General features: G+C 42.5%; 2 protein-coding genes across 2 annotated transcripts in view; both read right to left on the bottom strand.

Annotated features, from left to right (window-relative positions):
* Positions 1–8669, bottom strand: part of LOC127001159 (elongator complex protein 3) — a 39796-nt gene extending 31127 nt beyond the window's left edge. The window contains exons 1-3 of the mRNA XM_050865374.1: positions 8492–8669; positions 2481–2722; positions 2110–2313 (exon numbers count right to left, since the gene is read on the bottom strand). Of these exons, the coding sequence (XP_050721331.1) occupies positions 2110–2313; positions 2481–2722; positions 8492–8513 (468 nt within the window). The 5' untranslated portion in view covers positions 8514–8669. The remainder of the gene's footprint in view (positions 1–2109; positions 2314–2480; positions 2723–8491) is intronic.
* A 433-nt stretch (positions 8670–9102) lies between these two features.
* LOC127001160 (uncharacterized) lies at positions 9103–20403 on the bottom strand (the record flags this gene model as incomplete). The annotated part of the gene is given in 3 exon segments (XM_050865375.1): positions 9103–9626; positions 18779–18961; positions 20139–20403. Coding segments are annotated over 3 exon segments (784 nt in total), but the record flags the coding sequence as incomplete, so codon positions are not given.
* Positions 20404–21181: the final 778 nt, after the last annotated feature.

The following is a 21181-nucleotide window of genomic DNA, read 5'->3' as shown; positions in this document are numbered from 1 at the left end:
CTTAGACTAACACGCTGTGGAGGTGTGATAACGTTATCACCCCGCACTCTCCTTTCCCTCCCAACTCGTGTTTGTCTCGCTCTCCTCCCTCTTAGTCCTCTTCTGCCTGCTCTTCCTCGTGTATGGCCTCTTGCATCACTTCTGGGAGGAGAAGCTTCAGGAGAATGCAAACTCAATCCTCCTCCTGGACCTTGGAGGAGATACAGGTGGAGAAGAACGTAGCGAAGATGTAAGGGGAGCAGAAGGCTGCCTTTTCCAAAGTCTATATATACAAAGTCAAGTCATACGCAGCTTTGTGGGAGGACGTTGCTTGGAGCCAAACTAGAGAATGTAGAAACTGGGATTTAGAGAAAACGAAGAAAGGCGGACTAATTTAAATCAATCACTTCAACATGCCGCCGCCCCCGCCCCCCCCCCCCTCACACCCCACACCGTGCCATTTGTAGGCATTGGAATTACAGTCATGCATAGCTCAATAAAAAGGCTTATTTTTTTTGTCAATGGGTTGTCTGAACATGTGGTGAAAGAAGGCGAGAATCCACATCCAAAGTGCACACACGGCCACAGCTTTAGTCACCCGTGAACTGGCGGGTACTTGGATTCAAATGACGTCACCCCGCTGCTCCACCCCACACCGTCCCCTGCGCGTGCTAGTAGCAGTTTTGAAGGCAGAGTGACTTGACTTGGTATATATAGACTTTGGCCTTGTCATTTCCTGCCCACTGGTGGACGGGGCAGCAACAGGTGTGGAACGTGTCGCAGCAGTGCACGTGGTCAGAGCTGGTGGACCTGAGGTGGTTGCCTCATCATCATTGCTACTCGTATTATGCCACTCGGAATCACTGTCACTCCACTCAAAACTTTCCAGTTACAACAGAAATATCAAGTTCATGTTCTATTGCACTGTTGGAAGGTCTAGCACTTGAGCGATCAGTGCGTGATGAATTAGCTACTGGAGTGGACGTAGCCACTGGCCGCAAGGACTGACGAGGTGTTTCGAACACAGATATTCTATTTTTACACGTCCATCCACTAAGAAAGCCTCAGATGCACTGACTCACTGATAAAAGTACTCAGGACAAGTGTTGACATATTTGGGGAGGAAAAAATTTGGGAGAATGGCTAACATGAGCAAAACATAAGCAGAGCGGCGATCACCGCCACCCGTCCTCTGTCAACCGAGCGGTGATCGCCGCTCCCCGTCCCATAGGGGTTAATCGCCACCACCGTCTTCATCATCACTACCACCACCATCACCTTCATCACTGAAACCACCTTCATCACCACCACAACCTTGATCACCACCACCATCACCTTCATCACCACCACCACATTCATAACCCCCACCACCTTTATCACCACCATCACCTTCATCACCACCACCACCTTCATCATCACCATCACCTTCATCACCACCACCACATTCATAACCCCCACCACCTTTATCACCACCATGGACGTGTTTACCAATACTACGAAGAAATTTAAATTTACGCGGGAGACAGCACAAGGGGGAACCGACCCTAAGTCAGTGGTGGGGGGGCGAGGTGCGCAAATGGCAAGACCACCTGTGCAAATGGCGAGGGCGCAAATGGTAAGGTTTTACTGTAATAGTACCAACCCTCACATATGCAAGTGAAACATGGGCCTGGAATGAAAGTCAGAGGTCTAGAGTACAGGCAGTGGAAGTGAGTTATTTGAGGAGTGCTTGTGGTGTGAGTATAATGGATGGAATGAGTAATGAAAGTGTGTATGAGCGTTTTTTAATGTGTCACAGGGGTGAAGGAAAGAAGTGTGTGGCGGAAGAAGTGAAGCGACAGACCTTAAAGTGGTTTGGTCACATGGAGCGAATGGAGGAGAGTAAGATGACCACAAGGGTGTATGTGAGTGAGACAGAGGGAGGGAATGTTAGAGGATGACCTCCAGTGAAATGGAGAGATAGGGTGCAGGAATACGTTAGGGAGAGGGGAGAAAGATCTTTGAGAAACTTTGAGCAGGTAAGGAGGGAGTGTCTGGATAGAAAAAGATGGAAACTCTTCTGCCATGGCCATCCCCTGGTGGGAGCTCCTAGGAGCAGGCATTGATGAAATGATGATTATTTCCACACACCTGCTCCACTCTGTGCCTTGTCTGCAGGTAGGGGTTGTAGCGTGCCCTGATGGCTCTCATGGAAGTGGGCTCATAACCTGTGTAACTCTGGGTAGAGTATTCAAAGTCAGAGTCGGGTCCTCCTGGGCAGTACACACAGATGTTGCCAGTCATGTTGATGTGAGGACAGCGGTGAGGCTTGCACATCACTGCCACCACTGCAATCTTGAGAGAGTGCAAAAAGAAATACATCAGTAATTTTCATACAGGCCTCAGAGATTTTACCTTTCCAATTAAAAAATTCCTCTGCAAATACCTATCATGTTCAAGTTGACAAAGGGAAGGTCAGCATATCCCTATGCAAACTTTCTTGACTCCAACAGTGAACTTACCCCAGAGGCAGTGCGAACTGGCTTTGCACGCAACTTTGGCAAGAGAACTTTCTTGTGTTCTTGTGGCACTGCAGCTATGATGTCTACTAGCCTTGGTGAGGATTGCAGCCCATATTTGGATGAGATGCGTGTCTTTAACTTGTTGAGATCCACATCCCTCTTTTCATGGTGAGCCTTTATCAACTCTTGAACAATCTCTCCAACGGTAAGGATGCGCAGCTCCTCCTTAGAAAGTGCTGGACCTGGGTGATCAAAAATATGCAAAAAAGTAAGTACTGTACATAATGAGAGCCACATATTGAGATGGGTAAGAAACTTTTTTTTTTTTTTTCTAATTGTGCTAACTGTATGCTCACCCACCGCTGCCACTTCTCTGCTCAACAAAAAGTGATATTCACACCTTTCTCTTTTGACTATCTACCTTCTAAACTCCCTTTATTGCTAAACTTTGGGGTAAACTGTCTCCTGTTTTCACTTTCCAAAGAGCAAAGTATTAGGACACTGCAGGAAATAGTAGCTATACTGTTTTTTTTGTTGTTGTTTCTACTTTTGACTTTCAAAATACCAATACAGGTTGAGAATCCTTTATCCGAAATTCCAAAATCTGACTGTTTTTTTAACCCGGTAGCAGCGGGGATGATATTTCTTAATGGTCCCTCCAAGCGAGAAAAATGAGAAAAAAATCACCCCTCACACAAACCATTTCATAATATATATATATATATATATATATATATATATATATATATATATATATATATATATATCTATCTATCTATCTATCTATCTATCTATCTATCTATCTATCTATCTATCTATCTATCTATCTATCTATCTCTATCTATCTATCTATCTATCTATCTATCTATCTATCTATCTATCTATATATATATATATATATATATATATATATATATATATATATATATATATATATATATATATATATAAATATATATATATATATATATATATATATATATATCAAAGCATTTGTGATCAGATTATGTATCATCTATTTTGGGGGGTTTAAATCATGGCACAAATTTGGCCCGTCGCTGCTACCAGGTTAATGCTGACATGACGCGTCACAAATGGAAAATTCACAAAATGATGGGAAGGTTCCACCGCGTACAACTGTTGTGTGCTGCAGGGTTGCCAGGTCCACGGTTTACCCGCCCAATTGCTGCATCGACACCTTGGGCGTAAAACATCTGCCCGCCACCACTGAGGATTTTGGGCGGCTTTTGGGATGGGATTGGGCTGGAACAGTCCACGACCTGGCAACTCTGGTGCTGCTATGCATTAGTTTGTTGTCAGCAGTCATCACAGTAACACCTTCACTCGTTACTCATTGTGATTACCGTGTGTTGTGTGCTCTGTGGTGTAAAGATATTGTTGAAAATGTCAAAAGGGTCTGCATATTCCAAGATCCGAAAAAATCAGAAATCCGCAACAGTATTTATCCCAGGGATTTCAGATAAGGGATTCTCAACCTGTACCAGTTAGTGTTTCTTTTTATTTGCTCAATAATCACTATCAACTCCATTTATTACTTAAATCATAAAATAAAGACAATATTGAGTGGAACTTGGAACTCTGAGACTACAAGAAGATGGGGTCCCTGTTGTTCCCTGAGAAGAGAAGGAAAATTCCCTAGTCTCGAAAGTAAGGAAAGTCCCAACTTTACTAAACGCCCCCCTGCTAACATGTACGATGCACCGGAAAATCGTTTTTTTTTTTTTTAGGTGGGGAGCATATTTAAACTACTCCAACTGAACTTTACGACCCCCTCGTAACCAAAGGGGGCTGCACCCCCCCGGTTCCAAAATTTCCCTAGAAAAATCCCTAAATTAAGGAAAATTCCCTACATGGGGGGGTCCAGGGGGGCACAGCCCCCCTTGGTTAGGAGGGGGGTTGAGGGGGGCAAAGCCCCCTCGTTAGCAGGTCGTAAAGTTCGGTTGTAGTAATTTAAATATGCTCAAAAAAAAAAAAAAAAAAAAAAAAAAAAAAATCCGGCGCATCATACATGTGGGGGGTCCAGAGGGGGGGGGCGGGCGCAGCCCCCCTTGGTTAGCAGGGGGGCGAGGGGGGCTGTTAGGTTATAAAGTTAGTACTTTCCTTACTCTCGAGACTAGTGAATTTTCCTTCATTTAGGGATTTTTCTAGGGAAAGTTTGGAAGCCTATTTTTCAGTGATTTTGGCTCCCCCCACCCCCCCCCCTAAACTGCGGTTCCCCACAGTTCCCCAGGCTTGTCTTGGGGGGTAGGGGGGGCTGGAGTGGCGAAGGGGGAGGCAGACTTCTTATAAAGTATTACCAAACTAACAACCTTCAGTCATTGTCAAGTGGCCTAAGTCAACCCACATGCTGTCCTGATCACCACTACCAACCCGGACTCTGGTGAATCTGATCCGTCCTGGGTTAGAAAAGTAAAGTTTGGGGCTTATTCTATAGCTGTGTGTGACTGTGGTGCTCATCTCCATCACATTACCCCTTTGGGCCTGTGTTGGGAAGAACCCATTATCCCAGGATGCAATGCCAGGGTAACCCAACCTAACCTGACTCCTCCTATTGCCAAATTATGATGTGTTAAACTGTGTTCATAAACTTCATACATCAATATTTCGAAATGTCTTTAGTTTTTCAGAAGCTAATAGTTACTGCATTGACACAACGTCAGTGGGTCATTATCTACTGAGCATGTGTTGTAATATGAAACAGAGACGACCAACAAATAGAGGTTGGTGAGGACGATAAGGAACAGTGACTGCAGAATGGCGTATTAACCCCTTCACTACAGCTGGGTGAAAACAGCGCCCCATGCCATATCCGAGATCGCTGCACGCGTCAAACTTCAAATGTCGCTATTGAATATAACAAGTTTTCAGCCATAAACTCAACATAATCATCATGTATTATATATGAATACATGCAGAATTCAATGGTGCATGTATAGAAACTCACTAAGGCCGGGCCAAAACAGCGCCCTGCGCCGTATCCGGGATCGCCGCGCGCACAAAATTTCAAATGTCGCTATTGAATATAACAAGCTTTCAGCCATAAACTCAACACAATCATCATGTATTATATATGAAAACATGCAGAATTAAATGGTGAATGTAAAGAAACTCACTACCGCCGGGCCAAAACAGCGCCCTGCGCCGTATCCAGGATCGCCACGCGTGCCACATTTCAAATGTCGCTATTGAATATAACAAGTTTTCAGCCATAAACTCAACATGATCATTATGTATTATATATATGAAAACATGCAGAATTAAATGGTGCACATAAAGAAGCATAAATTAATTGGTAATTTTGAGATGTAAGCATAAATAAAAAGATAAAATAACTCGTATATATGGCTAAAGCGAGCCAGGACGCAGTATGCGCGTCCTCGGATATGGTAAGTGGCATGCATGGACGCAGTATACGCGTCCTCGTGTTGAAGGGGTTAAACGAAGAGGTGATGAGAATGTGTAGTGTGGAGGACGTGCTGAGTGTGCCGAGGGGGCAAAGGCCAAGACAGTGTGGGCACATCAAGAGGAGGGAGGAAGGCCACGTACTCAGGAGAGCTGTGGAGGTGGAGGTAGGAAGGAGGACACCAGCTGGAAGACTGAAGATGACCTGGAGACAGTGTGTGGAGGGAGACAGGAGAGGAGATGCAGAGGTGGAAGTGGAAGGGAAGACACCAGCTGGAAGACTGAAGATGACCTGGAGACAGTGTGTGGAGGGAGACAGGAGAGGAGATGCAGCGGTGGAAGTGGAAGGGAAGACACCAGCTGGAAGACTGAAGATGACCTGGAGACAGTGTGTGGAGGGAGACAGGAGAAGGATGGACATGAGGGAGGAGAGTGTACGATTGTCCATGTGGGAGACTCATAGCCTGTCCACCCCCAGGCAGAAAAAAAAAAAGGACGTGAGACAAGAATATGTGTGGGAGAAGAGGAAAAAGACCTTATATTATATTACTTGTTATGGAGAGGCAATACGATGGAGCAGAGTGTGGGAGACTCATGGCCCGTCCACCCCCAGACAGGAAAAAAAAATTAATAATAATAATAAATAAAAAAATAAGGACGTGAAACAAGAATATGTGTGGGAGAAGAGGAAAAAGACTGTATATTATATTACTGGTAAAATTCTAGTGTTTGCCCATACTCCCCCAAAACAAGCTTGGGGACCTGTGGGAATGTGGGGTTTCGGGTGGGGGACACGAAATCCGTCGTAATTGCGTATTTTTTTTTGTGGGGGGTGGGGGGACAAAAATTCCCTAGATCTAGGGAAACTCCCTACATTTAGTGTTCCCCATACAGAAACCATGCATTCTCACTGGATCCCCAAGCTTGTTTTGGGAGAGAAGCGTAGTGAACCCGCCAAACGATGCTCACCTTAACGGTCTGGCGTGGAGCCGAAGGCCATCTGCGCCCACATAAACCGCCTACACCACACTCATGCCCTCTCTCTAGCACTGGTGCCAGTAGGTTGTCACCTCATCGCAAGGTTTCTGTCCTGCTAGTAGCGTCCGTGGCACCAGACACGGTGTACATGTATCTTCATTGTTTATCACTGACACAAGCAAAACCACCGGCTAGCCATGATCCGTCCAACGCTGCGCCTTAAACAGTACTGCAGGTTCTAGAGCAAGGGCAGGCTCTTGAACCTCCTGCCCGAGCTGTTTGAATACGTGAATCCTGACTGACCTCATTTTGAATCTGCTTCATGTGTTCGTGTTCCCAGTATACAAGGTGATTGTGGATATTGACTCTGCGCCTCCAGAATACAATAATACAGCTCCATTTATCATAGTTAAAAAACAAAATACATGTCCCTCAACCATAATATGAAGGCGCCAATAGTGGATCCAGATCCAGCCCTTTCCCCCAATGATCTTGGGGGACCCGCAGGAAGTCGGGGTATTTGGGTGAGGGAGCACATTTATACTCCTCCAACCGAACTTTACGACCTGCTAACAAGGGAGCTTTGCCCCCCTCGACCCCCCTGCTGACCAAGGGGGGGCTGCGCCCCCCCCCTGGAGCCCCTCTCTTAAAGTACCCCAACCGAACTTTACGACCTAACAGGTAACTGAGGAACATTTAAAGAGGTGCTTACGTCCCCTTCTTCAACATTAGCTATTACATTACTGACGACACCAAGATGGTCCGGCAGCTTCACCAGACCCGTCCTCCTCTGAAGAAGCTCCGTCACTAACCTGCTTCACGGGTTCATACAAGGTACCAAACCTGCTTCACGCGTTCATATGTGATACCAAACCTGTTTCACGCATTCATACGTGGTACCAAACCTGCTTCACGCGTTCGTACATGCTACCAGTAAATGAATACATTGTCGTATATGACAGTTGCAAAATTCTTATGACGTAAATTACTTACCGTTTAGATGCTTCATTATGACCTTAATACTGCAACGGGCTTGAACCCCTCTTTGGTATGGAGAGAGTGAAATTGCGTAGTTTCCGTACGTTGTAAAAAATCCCGGAATGTACAAGATTTCCCTACATCTAAGTAATTGTAAGGAATTTCCCTACATTTAAGGTATTTTTTAACCCCCAATAACTCAAAAACTATGCATTTGCGACATATTTCATGTTTACCGTCGCATTCCCTGCAGTCTCAATGGCCCCTTAGCCAATTTTGGTTGCAAGGGGTGAGTATGGGCAAACACTAGATTAATACTATATTACTTGTACTGAGGAGACTATACGATCGACCAGAGTGGGAAAGACTCATAGCCCGTCCACCCCCAGACAGGAAAATAAATAAAAAAATAAATAAATAAGGACGTGAGACAAGAATGTGTGGGAGACGAAAAAGACCGCATATTATATTACTTGTTATGAAGAGAGTATACGATGGACCAGAGTGTGGGAGACTCATAGCCCGTCCAGCCCAAAAGGGAAAATAAGGACAAACGAGCAAAATGAATGTCAGTATTATCCCCACGCTAGACGGCAACCTTTACTTCTATATTAGCATCGACTTGGACTAACCTTTCTTTCTGTTTTGGCCCATGCTGACCCACGGCAACGTTTCCCCTTATGTAGTGTGTCTATTGACGTCCCCTACAATAACAACGTGCAGCGCCCCGCCGTGTTGTTGTTCTTGAGCCTGATCTTGATGTCACACGTGGCTTGAGATTTCTCGCCCAGCCAGCAGACCTTTGTATCGGCAGCTCCTGTTGTTGTTCTTGGTCCTGGTCTTGGCGGGGTATACTAACTATTGTTTCATTCAGTAACATGTTGCTTGGCTTTAGCTCAGGAGACATGATGTCCCTCCTCAGGCAGTGCCTTGAGAGCCATCACTAGAACCTCCAGTGACTCTGAAGATTACTTCATTGGCAAAAACAAGAAAGTTAAAAATGGAGAATAAAAAAAGGGAAAGAAAGAATGAGATAGAACAGAAGAGGAAAAATAAAAAAGAATATGAAGGAAGAGAAAGAAAGAAATAAGGGTAAAATGACTGAAAGCCAGCATGAGAAGATAAGAATGAAAATGAAAAAAAAATAGAATATGTAAATTGCCTTTCGTGATAGCTTTGTGACCCCAAAGGACTGGCCACCTGGAGAAAATGTTGTGTTGCTAGGTTTTCACTCAAAGGGGAATGCCTGTATTTTTTTATTGATCTGAAACTAATGATTCCTCTCTGATAACAAATACAATCATTCCAAAACCTTTATTTATTCCTGCTAAATGCTATCTAAAACTATTAAGCCATCTTATACCTCTGACTAGAACAAAAAAACAATGAAAACCCTTTTGGAGAGGCACTAACTTTCTGTGCTTCAAGTTTTTAATTATTCAGAGGCTTCCTGACGGGTGTCTGAAAGGGCTTGTGGCTTCGCAGGGAGGCAGGAGAAAGGAACCCTGGCGGGTATCCCGCTGCTCCATACTGACCCAATATTTTCAACTTTCTCTGCACCTCAGCGGCTTGCTGCTCCTTTCTGTTCAGCTTGGAGCTGCTGGCTGTGTTCTCTCCAGCAGCCACGGGTGGACTGTCCTCCATGTTACCATCTAGTTTGCATTTTCCAGGGTTTTTGTCCAAGTGCAAACCTTTGTCAGGGAAACCCAGACTATCAAGTTGCTCATCCAACATCCTGCTTGCTTCACTTAGCAGCTTCTGGATGTCCTAGAGAGAAAAGAGAGAGAGAAAAAGTGTAACATATATACAACAAAGGCAATCAGTGCAGGGTGACCACATTACTTTCTTATTGTGTTGCCTGCAATTATCTAATCATAGAACCCCCATGTATTTTGTAAGAAATCCTGTAGGTCGCTGAAAACTACTGAGTTCATACTTTGCACCCTTTGATACTCATACTATTCTTTGCAAACTACTTTTGAAAGTAAAGCAATGATTATAGCACATTGTGCATGGCAATGTTTACTCATGAGCTGCCATGACTGACGATGCTGCAGCTGGTACCTTGGTTCAGTTATCAATATATAATTATTTGTGCTCATATCCAGTCAAAATTACTAAACTTATCAAATGTATGATAGTTTTGTAGGGATGGTTATTTATTGAGTAGCTTGGTGAATGTTGAATATGTCACTACACTAAACCCTCGATTTAACGGACCCTGATTTAACGGATTTCGGATTTAATGGACCCCAAAATCTCAACGGACACCGGCTTTAGAAATGTCAAAACCCTAAACAGAAGGCCATCAGGTGTGTCGTGAGGCTGCGCCACACAAATTACACCCACACACACTGCCTCATGGCCTCTAGCTCCGCCCACTTTTCAGTTGCTGGACAGGATGCATCGTATAGTGTGTGTCCGCTTTTATGGGGAAAATTAAAAACCGTCAACATCTTGCGCTTGGCCACCCATCCAGGCAGCCAAGCGCACGCTTGCAGACAGCCCCGGCCACATATTCGCCAAGTCTGGAACACCTCGTCTCCACGGGAAATTAGGACCAATCACAGCGCGCGCTCAGCCAGGCCACGTATTGCCACCTCATGACATCATTACTTACCCTTTATTTACACAGTTTTATCAAATATATGTTAATTATTTCGTGAGAACACACATATTTTCAACAGTTGAGATGTTTATACTGATGTTACTGATGTCTGACATGCTATAACACAGAGCTGGAACACATAACTAATAACTGTGACGAGCTAAGTTATCTGGGAACACTGACGGAACATCGTCCCTTGCTCCTCAGGCTGTTACTTTATTTTCAACAGTTGAGATGTTTATACTGATGTTATTGATGTCTGACATGCTATAACACAGAGCTGGAACACATAACTAATAACTGTGACGAGCTAAGCTATCTGGGAACACTGACGGAACATCGTCCCTTGCTCCTCGGGCTATGTTACTTTATTTTCAACAGCTGAGATGTTTCTACTGATGTCATTGATGTCTGACACATTATAACACAGAGCTGGAACACATAAGTGATAACTGTGACGAGCTAAGTTGTCTGTGGGGATGTGAGCTGGATACAAGGGGAGCGTGATTCTGTCTGCCAAAAATTGCAATTTTGCAAGAAAGACACCCACCCACCCATCCACACACACCCACACCAACACCCACCCACCCACACACACACACACACACACACACACATTGCAAAAAATAAATAAATACACACACTGCAAGAAATACACACACACACACACACACAGGCTAACCATGGAGAAGTATATATCCTTAACCTATCCAAATGTAACAAGCAGTGATACATTACTAAACAAAATTTTATATCTTTACCTAAACTAATTTTAGACCAATATCCCATCATTCTGCTCTTTATATGTATGTCAAGTGGAAATACTCCCAGTTCGATCACCATATACCATGTCATGTCCAGTATTCTTATGAACTCCTAATGCCTGTTTTAAAAATTTCATATGCAAAGACTCTAACTCTCTAACTCTGTAAAATCCCCAAATCTCTGAAGCATAGGTCAGTACGGGCAACACCGTGGTATTAAATAGTTCAGTTTGCATGTCGGCTGGCAAGTCAAATTTCCTACACTTTCCTATCAGTGAATAGATTGCCCGTGTTGCCTGTTCTTTAAGCTCCAGCTCGCCTTTACGGAACCTTCCTTTGTAATTAAATAACACACCAAGATACTTATAGTCTTCCACTACTTCAATGTTTTCACCTCCAAATTCAAATTTGTAGTTATCAATGTTGGCTCTTCCCCTACTAAACATGACTATTTTTGTTTTGTTGTAGTTAAGTTGTAGTTTCCATTGCTTACAGTACAAATTCAAAACAGTCAAGGGTTGTTGCATTCCCTTCTCACTATCACACACAATAATTGTATCATCTGCATACATTAATACCAGAAGTTTTAGGTATGAATTTAAGAAATCATCACCAAAATCTACATTATTACAATTAATTTCAAGCAATTTACTTTCAGTATCATTAATATAAAAAGTGAACAGCTATGGCAACAAATTTTCTCCCTGCCTTACCCTGCATTACATACAAAGGTGTCTGATGTCTGTTGGTTCAGCATGACACAAGACCTGATGTTGTCATACATGTTTCTGATTACAGTAAATATTTTCCCATGCACCTTTTCCTTCACCAACTTGTACCACAACCCTTCACGCCACACCATGTCAAAAGCTTTCTTGTAGTCCACAAACAAACAAAAAAGCTTCCTTTTCCTTCAGTTGAACAAATCAATTATACATTGAAGCAAAAATATATGATCCAGTGTAGAGTACCCATGCCTAAAACCTGCTTGTGTTTCATTAATAATAAACTTAGTATTTGAGTATTCATTAAGTCTCTCGTTAAGTATTGAGGTAAGCAGCTTCCCATACAACTAAGCAAAGTGATCCCCCAGTAGTTGTTAACATCCTGAGTGTCACCCTTATTCTTATAAAGTGGCACTATTGTCCCAACCAGCCACTCAGACGGCATGACGCCAGTATCAAGTATCTTATTAAACAGCTTAACATATAAGGGGACAAAATATGTTCAGTACTTTTAATGTATTCATTAAATATCATGTCAGATGTTGGGGATTTACTGTTTTTTTTAAATTTTAAATATTTCTAGCAACCTCTTCATTGGTTATAGGGTCATTAAGTAATGGTGAGAGTTCATTATCTATATTATCATGATCATTTAGAATATTTACTTCATTATTATCAATGTTGTCATCACTCGCTAACTGTCTGAAATGCTTGTAAATTCATTTAATGTAATGGGGATCTGATGGCTCTTTGACCATTAAGGATTTCCTAGTATTCTATAGGGTCATCACTTTTGCATTTCCTAAGTTCTTTAATTATGTTTATCTTCTTGTCTTCTATTCTTTTAAGATTTGTTTTGTATTTTCTGCTTTCCTCAATCATGCTGTTAAAGTTTACACTATTCCCGTGCAAATGATATCTATGTCTAGCTTTATGGTACTCCTTTCTTACTTTCCAGCATTGTTTGTCATAACCCTTTACAGTGGCATTGTTGCTCTTTTTGATATATGTTTTTTTCTTATGTTGTGGAAAAGTTAAAAGTGCAGGGTCAATCAATATTTGCCTTAATTCCTGGTTGATATCATCTATGGATAAATTATTCAACTTAACCATCAACTCATTTACCTTACACTCACTAATATTCCTCACATATACACCTGTTCTCTCAGCATTCCACTTTCCTGGCCTTTCACTTGCTCTTTTTTGTTCAGCCTCCCGGGCACTCATGCTTACAGCGGGAACATTACTTGGTCCCATAAATTTCATCCTTCCGTGTAATCCACAGTGTACATCAGACAATAGTGGATCATAATCCAATACTCTAAAAACCACCACATACTGCATAACTTCAGGTGAACCTAAGATGTAATCTATAGTTGTATTGTATGTAGTTGTAGGCTTGCCAATACCAGTCTTCCCCCATCCTTCCATTAAATATAAACACGATGATTTTTACAAAGTTCAACCAGTTTCCTGCCATAAAAGTTCCTGTCTAGGGTCAGATCTTGGTTTGCCCTGGTCTTAGGTATACCATAATCAGTTACACTTATGTGGGGTACCTTGGCAGGCACCCGATCGTCATCACCAGCACCAGAGGGAACATCAGACATAGTGAGAGTATGAGCATTAAAATCACCACAAAGTACAGCATATAGTCATCACTGGCATAAGTTATCAAAAAATTGTCCAACTCATCAAAGTGCTCTTCAGTGCCATATCTTGAGTGTGAGGGGGAATGTAACCACAGCTTACTACCAACTCCTTACCTAAATTTGCACTCCCTCTGTCTACTGTAATTGAGAGTTAGTTCTTATGTGCCTCCACTGAAAGCTAATATTATTCCTAATGGCTATAAGTAGACCCCCAGACTGTATGTGTGTGTGTGTGTGTGTGTGTGTGTGTGTGTGTGTGTGTGTGTATTTCTTGAAATGTGTGTGTGTGTGTGTGTGTGTGTGTGTGTGTGTGTGTGTGTATTTATTTCTTGCAATGTGTGTGTGTATTTATTCATTTCTTGCAATGTGTGTGTGTATTTATTTCTTGCAATGTGTGTGTGTGTGTGTATTTATTTCTTGCAATGTGTGTGTGTATTTATTCATTTCTTGCAATGTGTGTGTGTATTTATTTCTTGCAATGTGTGTGTGTGTGTGTATTTATTTCTTGCAATGTGTGTGTGTATTTATTTCTTGCAATGTGTGTGTGTGTGTGTGTGTGTGTGTGTTTGTGTGTGTGTGTGTGTATTTATTCATTTCTTGCAATGTGTGTGTGTATTTATTTCTTGCAATGTGTGTGTGTGTGTGTGTGTGTGTGTGTGTGTGTGTGTGTGTAATTCACCTCTTGGTCTGCTGCGGGTCTCTCTCGAGACAGCCAGCCGTTCCCCTACAGTGTGTGTATTTCTTGCCATGTGTGTATTGATTTATTTCTTGCAATGTGCATGTGTGTGTGTGTGTGTGTGTGTGTGGGTGGGTGTAGGTGGGTGTTGGTGTGGGTGTGTGTGGGTGGGTGGGTGTCTTTCTTGCAAAAATGCAATTTTTGGCAGACAGAATCACGCTCCCCTTGTATCCAGCTCACGTCCCCACAGACAACTTAGCTCACAACAGTTATCAGTTATGTGTTCCAGCTCTGTGTTATAGCATGTCAGACATCAATAACATCGGTAGAAACATCTCAGCTGTTGAAAATAAAGTAACATAGCCCGAGGAGCAAGGGACGATGTTCCGTCAGTGTTCCCAGATAACTTAGCTCACAATAGTTATCAGTTATGTGTTCCAGCTCTGTGTTATAGCATGTCAGACATCAGTAATATCAGTATAAACATCTCAACTGTTGAAAATATGTGTGTTCTCACGAAATAATTAACATATATTTGATAAAACTGTGTAAATAAAAGAAGTCCCCTGCAACATGTGGAAAACAAGAATTAGCAAATTGAGGAGCCTGGGCCCACAATAAACACAGCCACACACACACGGGCCCCAACGAAAGCACCACCCGGGCGGCGCTGATGCAGGGGTCACGCTGCTAACACCCATCATTACCACCACCATCATCAGCTGCCTGTCAGCTGCTGAAGCCCGGTGCGTGGCCGGGGCCGCTCGAACACATGCACCTAGCCGTCCGGATCAAAAAAAAAAAAAAAAAACAAAAAAAAAAGTTTTCTATGAACTAAGCAGTAGTAGGTTACTTTTTTAGCAGCAATAGGCTACTATCTGTTAGGCTGAGTTAATGTCATAAGTACCCTCATATGATTGAGTTTATTAGTTGAGCTGCTGCTTAATAAAAAGCCTCACCCAATTCACTTTCAGAAGTCTCTCAAGCTTCTGCCTAGTCTTGCCACAGCTGACTTTTGTGCTGATGTGATAAAGCAAAAATAGACAATTATTGAAATTTGGGAGGGAAATATACCTGAAAAAGTCTCCTGTGCCAAATCATATTATTGATTTGAAAAGAACCCCTTCACCACCACCTGCTTAAAGTGACCCATCTTTACCCCCTTCAAGCATAGCTTTGTGAGATAGTCTGTGCTGAAATTGAGATGGATGGTGCACCCAACTGTACTTGTGCAACATTTATTGATTATACCATCTTTTTACTATTATTGATATTTGCACCAAATTACAGAATCATTTTAGAATAAAACATTTGTTTTTGTGCCTAAAATCTTCTTGAATACCAAGGTACTTTCAGATTTTAGATAAAATGCAATACAAGTAACTCTCGATTTACGCGAGTTTGGTTTACGCATTTTTTAAATAACGCGGGGTCCAAAATCCAAATAAATGTTTAATTTACATGTTTTTTTCACTTATACACGATATTTTATGGAGTGGCCACCAGATGTCTCACGCAATTGGACTCACACGGAGCCGCGGCCACACAGCTGAGCTCAGTTCTTCCCTCGCGCCACTTGAACAACAATACTGTACTCACGCTGCCACACTACTCAACAATAGGGGTGGGCAGGTACCAGTACCGTTACTAACAGTACCAGCTATACGGTACGGTACCGGTACCAATACTAGCCAGTCGCTCATGGTGTCCCTCATTTCTTCCTCACACGAGTGAGGCTGAGACTGAGTGCCTGAGTGGATATCTCGGTGATGTGGGTATTCTCTCTCTCTCTCTCTCTCTCTCTCTCTCTCTCTCTCTCTCTCTCTCTCTCTCTCTCTCTCTCTCCACTGAATGAAGTGAATATTTATTTTTCGATAGAAACCTACCTCTTGTTTGATTTACATTGTTTTTGATTTATGCGACCTCTTCAAGGACACAATACTTGCATAAATCGAGAGTTACCTGTATAAGAGAGGACAAGGTGGTGGCTGAGTATTTAGGTTTTCTAGGGGAGTCGGTGGCTGAGTGGCCAGCGTGTGGGAGCAGTGCCCTAGAGCAGTGGTTCCCAACCTATGGTCTGCGGACCGGTGCAGGTCCGTGGCTTATGATTTGCTGGTCTGCCAAATTGCTTTACTAGTTACCTACTTTTTGTTTTGTTCATGATTTAAGAAAATAATAATCTGTCCAAGCATTTTTTTTCTTCAAATAAGTACATAGTTATAATGAAAAAAAATTGAATGAAATGTTTAGAGTATGGTGCAACACCTGCCGGACAGACGAGGAAGAAAGAAGAAAAAAAATAAAAATAAAGAAGAGAGAGAACAAGAGAAAAGAAGAAAGATAGAAGAAAGAGAAGTGGAGCAAGCGAGAGGGAGATCGGATTTCTAATTACATTTGTAAAATATGAGATAATACGTTTTGGTGTATTGATAGACCTTGCAATAGGTACAGTTGTGGAAATGAGTTCCTGTACCCACAGTGGTAAGCCTTCCCTCCAGCCGGCAACGTCACAGTAGTACTGCTGAAGTGTTGTTGTGAATGAACGGTGTTCGTCGTGTTCGGGTGTGAGTGGCGGAGAGGTTCACTGCTATTCAGGAAGTGTAAGGGAGGCTTTATTCGTAATTAAGGTGAAAACAAATGTAGCATGCGTATGTAACACATGTTAAACCAAGATATCACTACAAAATAATAACACCAGAGAGAAGACGAGACGTATTATCTAGAGTCAAGCCTTTGATCCTCCATCACCATTCACGTGTGAACGTGTGCAAACTCTCTCTCTCTCTCTCTCCTTCAGACAAAAAAGAGAGAGAGAGAGAGAGAGAGAGAGAGAGAGAGAGAGAGAGAGAGAGAGAGAGAGAGAGAGAGAGAGAGAGAGAGAGAGAGAGAGAGAGAGAGAGAGAGAGAGAGAGAGAGAGAGAGAGAGAGAGAGAGAGAGAGAGAGAGAGAGAGAGAGAGAGAGAGAGAGAGAGAGAGAGAGAGAGAGAGAGAGAGAGAGAGAGAGAGAGAGAGAGAGAGAGAGAGAGAGAGAGAGAGAGAGAGAGAGAGAGAGAGAGAGAGAGAGAGAGAGAGAGAGAGAGAGAGAGAGAGAGAGAGAGAGAGAGAGAGAGAGAGAGAGAGAGAGAGAGAGAATATTTGACGGTTTGCTTGCCTGCCCACTACACCACCATTCAATAGTTCACAGTGTTATGAGAGGAGAGTCCCACATGTAAGAGGTTGTTGTGGGTTACTGTTAACTTACTATAGTGAATCATGGCAGTGCCGTGGTAAAGTGGCATATACTTATTTGGAGTTGATGGTCCTTCAACTGTATGGGTATAATTTAGGTGGTGTGTTTCGAAACCGTGGTCACGTGACGCCCACCATGGCTAAGTGCGTATAACATACTTCATGCAATAGTTTGTGGACCTTGCTCCTTTAAGTTAAGTAATATTGTTTTTTTACCACCAGCGTGTAGGCAGGAAATGGACAACAAACATTTGATCAGGTTCACGTTCATTGTGGGAGGTGTTCATGGTTTTTCGCATTCTCGTATGCTATTACTGCCAGTGTGCACACGTTCACACGTGAATGCTGATGGAGGAGCGGAACATCAAAGTCTCGACTCTAGATAATACGTCTCGTCTTCTCTCTGCTGTTATTATTTTGTAGTGATATCTTGGTTTAACATGTGTTACATACGCATGCTACATATATTTTCACCTCTTAATTATGAATAAAGCCTCCCTTACACTTCCTGAATAGCAGTGAACCTCTCCACCACTCACACCCGAACACGACGAACACCGTTCATTCACAACAACACTTGAGTAGTACTACTGCGACGTTGCCGGTTGGAGGGAAGGCTTACCACTGTGGGTACAGGAACTCATTTCTGCAACTGTACATGAATCTATCACCATGACAGCTAGTCTTTTCCATGTCTACTGTAGTACTAAGTGCTGTAGTTAGCGTAGTATTTTTTTCCCTCATGGCGTCCATTTGAATAATTTAGCCTTTATAATCACCTTACTTTGTATAATGTGAAACATTACATCACATGGTATTGTCCCACTGAATTTTAAATTGCTAAAAAAATAAAATATGTATTTTGACTATTTAAATGTCAGTGTATGCTTGGATCTATGCCCATGGTACTGGTCCGCAGAATTTGTTTCACTTGCTTGACTGGTCCATGGCTTTGAAAAGGTTAGGAACCACTGCCCTAGAGGACTCAGGTTCAAGTCCCATCTGCTACTACTTGGTGACAATTTTCAGTCATTGCCGAGTGGTCTAACACAACCCACGTGCTATCTTGATGGCCACTATCAACCTGGACTCTTGTGAAAGTCTCTCAAGAGGATCAAGTGGAGCTCTGGGGGGACAACATGAGCCAAGCAAGAATGGCACTACCAAAAACACTTGCCTGCACCACCAACATGTTGGGGCTGACCAACAGGCCCCATCATGAATCACTACTGGCACTATAGACCCAATATAAAAAAAGTCTCTCACCTTGATGCTGCTGCGAAGATGATCAGATGCTTCAACAAGATGAGATCTGGAAGGAGAGCAGGTGGCAATGCTAAACTCTGTGAAGTGTATGCAACCAATGCTGCTGCCCTTGTGTCCTCTCCAGCTACAGTTCATGAGGCACACCAGAGCTCCTTCAACAACAGTGTCTGCATAACCACAGCTCTGCAGGCACAAAGCTACAGTCAATTATGAACCACCTATAAAGTCTTAGAGCTTAATACTTTATGGGAAAGCATGGTTAGACCAACATTCATGCCATTCTAACTACTTTGTCCATGAATGTTATTGATCCTATTACTTGTTATTGATTCTGTTCCAACATTGTATTGCCACTACCTTCACACCTCCAACTTTGAAAACTTATTACAATACTTCAGTAGACCCTCTATTTAACCCTTAGAGGGCAGGTGCCCGCAATCATGGATGGCGATTAAGTGGGTTCAAATGATGGGTGACCATAATAATGGTTTGGCTATTGTGAGCCTTTATTTTAAATCCATGAGGGTTCCTTTTCTAGTACAGCTTCCTGCAATAACTGCATGACACACAGTGTCCTCTACCACCCCTGAGGGTTCCTTTTCTAGTACAGCTTCCTGCAATAGCTGCATGACACACAGTGTCCTCTACCACCCCTGAGGGTTCCTTTTCCAGTACAGCTTCCTGCAATAGCTGCATGACACACAGTGTCCTCTACCACCCCTGAGGGTTCCTTTTCCAGTACAGCTTCCTGCAATAGCTGCATGACACCCAGTGTCCTGTACCACCCTTGCTGCAACCTTCCTTCAGTGGCAGTGTTGGGCACTGCTAACCGGTAAGTTAGCTTCGCTAACTGGTAATCTATTATCTAACCTGGCCTTGTTTAGGCTAAACCACTGAACTGATTTTAGTGAACTGAAATTAGTGGAAGCTAATGCTAACCGCTAATTTTTTATATGGATTTAGCTTCAGTTTTGTATCTTGTCTCTAAAACACTTAAAAACAGACCTGGTGACCTGAAATATCAATATGTTGTAGCTCATACAAAAAGTTCCCCTAATAATTGTCCAATTACCCAACTTTAAGGCGTAATTTACCCAAAAGTGGAAGCCTTGGAATTATTGCGCCATGTTGCTCAACTGGTGCTGTGTCTGCCCACAACGGATCAGAACAAACCTGTATTAATTTTTTAGTGGACTTAAAGTTAGCGGAGGAGGAACTACATAGCAGAAGCTAATTGGTCTGCTAACAGTTTCCAAAGTTGGCGAAAACGCTAATCAGCTAAAGAAAAAATTAGCTTCTCTAATTAGTGGTTAGCGGATTAGTGGAATGACAATGAAATAAAAATTTCATTACTTCCTACCTTTAAACCACCCCAGAAATGGACTGCCAGAATATTGAGATGGTGATCTACGAGGTGTACCGCCTGAAACTTAGTGTTGGGCTTCCCAACTCTCAACACCACGCCAGTCACATCCACCTCCTGCCACAGGGGTCTCAGCTCTCCTAGGTTGGTGAGGCACAAAGGAGTTACTGAGCGAGCATACTCTGATCGCCACAGTAATGGGCCTCTCATGGAGCGCTCCCACTTGGTTTGTCGAGTGGATTTAAACTGCCTGCTGCCCCACCTGAGGAAAAAATTGTTTAATGGGAAAAAATCTCAAGGAAAACAGAGTGAATTGTGCTGGATTTACACTTACAAAAGGAAATGTTGATTAACCCTTTCAATACAGTGACGCAGACATCAGTGTCACAGTATGGAAAGGGTTAAGAGGAAATGGAAGAGGATTAATCCTCTTCTAAACCTCTTAATTCTCTTCCATTTCCTCTTAAGAGGTTTAGAAGAGGATTAAGAGGAAATGGAAGAGGATTAAGAAGTTTAGAAGAGGATTAATCCTCTTCCATTTCTTAAACCCTTTCCATACTGTGACGCTGACATCTGCATCACATATTGAAAGGATTAAAAGGAGATAATTGCATATATGATGTAAATGTTCCTTTAAACAAACCATTTTAGTTAAGAACCTGAAAATACATTTAAACAAATTCAACATTAGAGATTATATTTTCCCAAATGTACTACACTGGGGGTAAAGAATACAAAAAGACAAAAAGTGGGGCACTTACTTAACTAGAAACAAAAAGCTCTGCTAACCGCTGATACACACCTAAAAAGCTAGCTTTGCTATCACTAAACTGCTAAACCACTAAAAAATTAGCAAAACCTAACATTAACAGCTTTTATCATGTAAATTTAGCTGTGGTTTGTTTTACTGGCTCAAGTATAAAACCATGAGACTTAGAAAACTAAAAAGGTGATGATCTTATAGCTTATACAAGAGCTTTCTGAAAAGACATAGTTTGCCAAGATCAGGTGAAGATACATGTGTATAAATAAACTAAATT

The sequence above is a fragment of the Eriocheir sinensis genome, chromosome 20 (assembly GCF_024679095.1).
Source record: "Eriocheir sinensis breed Jianghai 21 chromosome 20, ASM2467909v1, whole genome shotgun sequence".
NCBI lineage: Eukaryota > Metazoa > Arthropoda > Malacostraca > Decapoda > Varunidae > Eriocheir > Eriocheir sinensis.
Note: the sequence above shows the minus strand (reverse complement) of the source record. Positions and strands in the feature narration are given on the sequence as shown.